The 1,421-nt window shown below is 46.4% G+C and overlaps 1 protein-coding gene across 1 annotated transcript in view; it reads left to right on the top strand.

Moving 5' to 3' along the window:
* Positions 1-301, top strand: part of H257_13241 (hypothetical protein) — a gene marked incomplete at both ends in the record, with an annotated part of 4,002 nt that extends 3,701 nt beyond the window's left edge. Inside the window, one exon of the mRNA XM_009840703.1 lies at positions 101-301. Within this exon, the coding sequence (XP_009839005.1) occupies positions 101-301 (201 nt within the window). The remainder of the gene's footprint in view (positions 1-100) is intronic.
* Between the last annotated feature and the right edge of the window lie 1,120 nt (positions 302-1,421).

Below are 1,421 nucleotides of genomic sequence, written 5' to 3' on the forward strand. Positions count from 1 at the left end.
CCAGACAAAGCTCGCGAACCAAATGCTGTTTGAATCGGATTGGACATTGTAAGTTATCCTCTATGCTACGTTGCTTTCTCACACACTACCAATGAATCAGTCTGCGAAGGTTCTCAAAAAGGCGGCGGCCGACAAGGCAGCAGCCAAAGACAAAGCTGCTGCTCTGAAACGCGACACTTCTCTTCGGCAGCCGCCAACGCCCTCATTGACTAGTCGGGCGACGGACAAGCAAGCGGAAGTGTCGTACGACCAGCGTATGCGCCGTTACTGTGTCGTTTGCTACTTCGAGCGGAACAAATAACTCATTATGACGCAGTGGTGCGACGTGCACAAAGTGTACTTATGCATACGAGCCAAGCGACCAGCAAGTCCCAGCGCACGTCTGCCCCCATGCCGCGTGGTCCTGCTGGGACAAATTTCACTCTTTCTATCATCCGAAGGGCCTTTTCAAGAAGGACGGCAAGATGGATCGAGGCAGCGAACTGTACAGATTGAAGAAGCATAGTGTGATGGAACACAAGGCGAGCAGAGCGAAGAAGACTCATTTTACTTTAAAGCTATAAGCCGCCGATCATACATGAAAATCGCGCGATCGGATCATAAAGTTGAAAAATAAAAACCTTAACTGCAAAGTTACACAACTGGGATTGAACCCTAGACCTTTCGCTCCTAAGCACAACGACATACCACTGCGCTACTGGAGCAGTTGAATTATTCATTGGTACATGTCAATAGATGTATAAACCTAACCTGAAAATAGACAATAAGAATTATTGTTTATTTTCAGGTTTGAGAATCCCAAATAAGTGTACTTCCCACGCTGCATCCAAAGCGCATCCAAACGCATCCAAAAGTCATAGTGACGAGTGCAAGCCAAAAAAGACCCTGGTAACCCACGTAACCCCGATGCTCCCGAATGTGATACAGTAGTCTTACCTTAAATGTACCTTAGGCGTTGTTTTTGAACCCTCCCGAGAACACGCTCGACCCCGATGTCCCACATGTATAATTGCATCTCGATGCAGTTGGTTGCGCTTGGATGCAATAAGTGGATGCAGTTTGTCCCGTTTGTCCCAATATCGTCTGTCTTGAACTCACTATTACCCTGTTTGTCGCAGTGGATGCAGTCACGTGTAACTCCTAGTAACTGTAAAGGTAACCGGCGGGGAATGAACCCGGTACCTTTCGCTTTCCAACCCAACGACATACCACTGAGCTGCAGGAGCAGTTGAATATTAGATCCCAACAATTTAATCAATGTATAAACCTAACGCGCAAACCTTTTCTACCAATCGTTGAGTTTCCTCATGTGCAGTCTCTCAACTGCCATATAAACAAATTTTGAATGGTCTTGCCTCTTTCCATTTTCTCCCTGGTTAGCTATGACGAACACGAATATGTCCATGCAAATCCTTTGCAAC

Source organism: Aphanomyces astaci (assembly GCF_000520075.1).
Source record: "Aphanomyces astaci strain APO3 unplaced genomic scaffold supercont1.46, whole genome shotgun sequence".
In the NCBI taxonomy this organism is placed as follows: Eukaryota; Oomycota; class Saprolegniomycetes; order Saprolegniales; family Verrucalvaceae; genus Aphanomyces; species Aphanomyces astaci.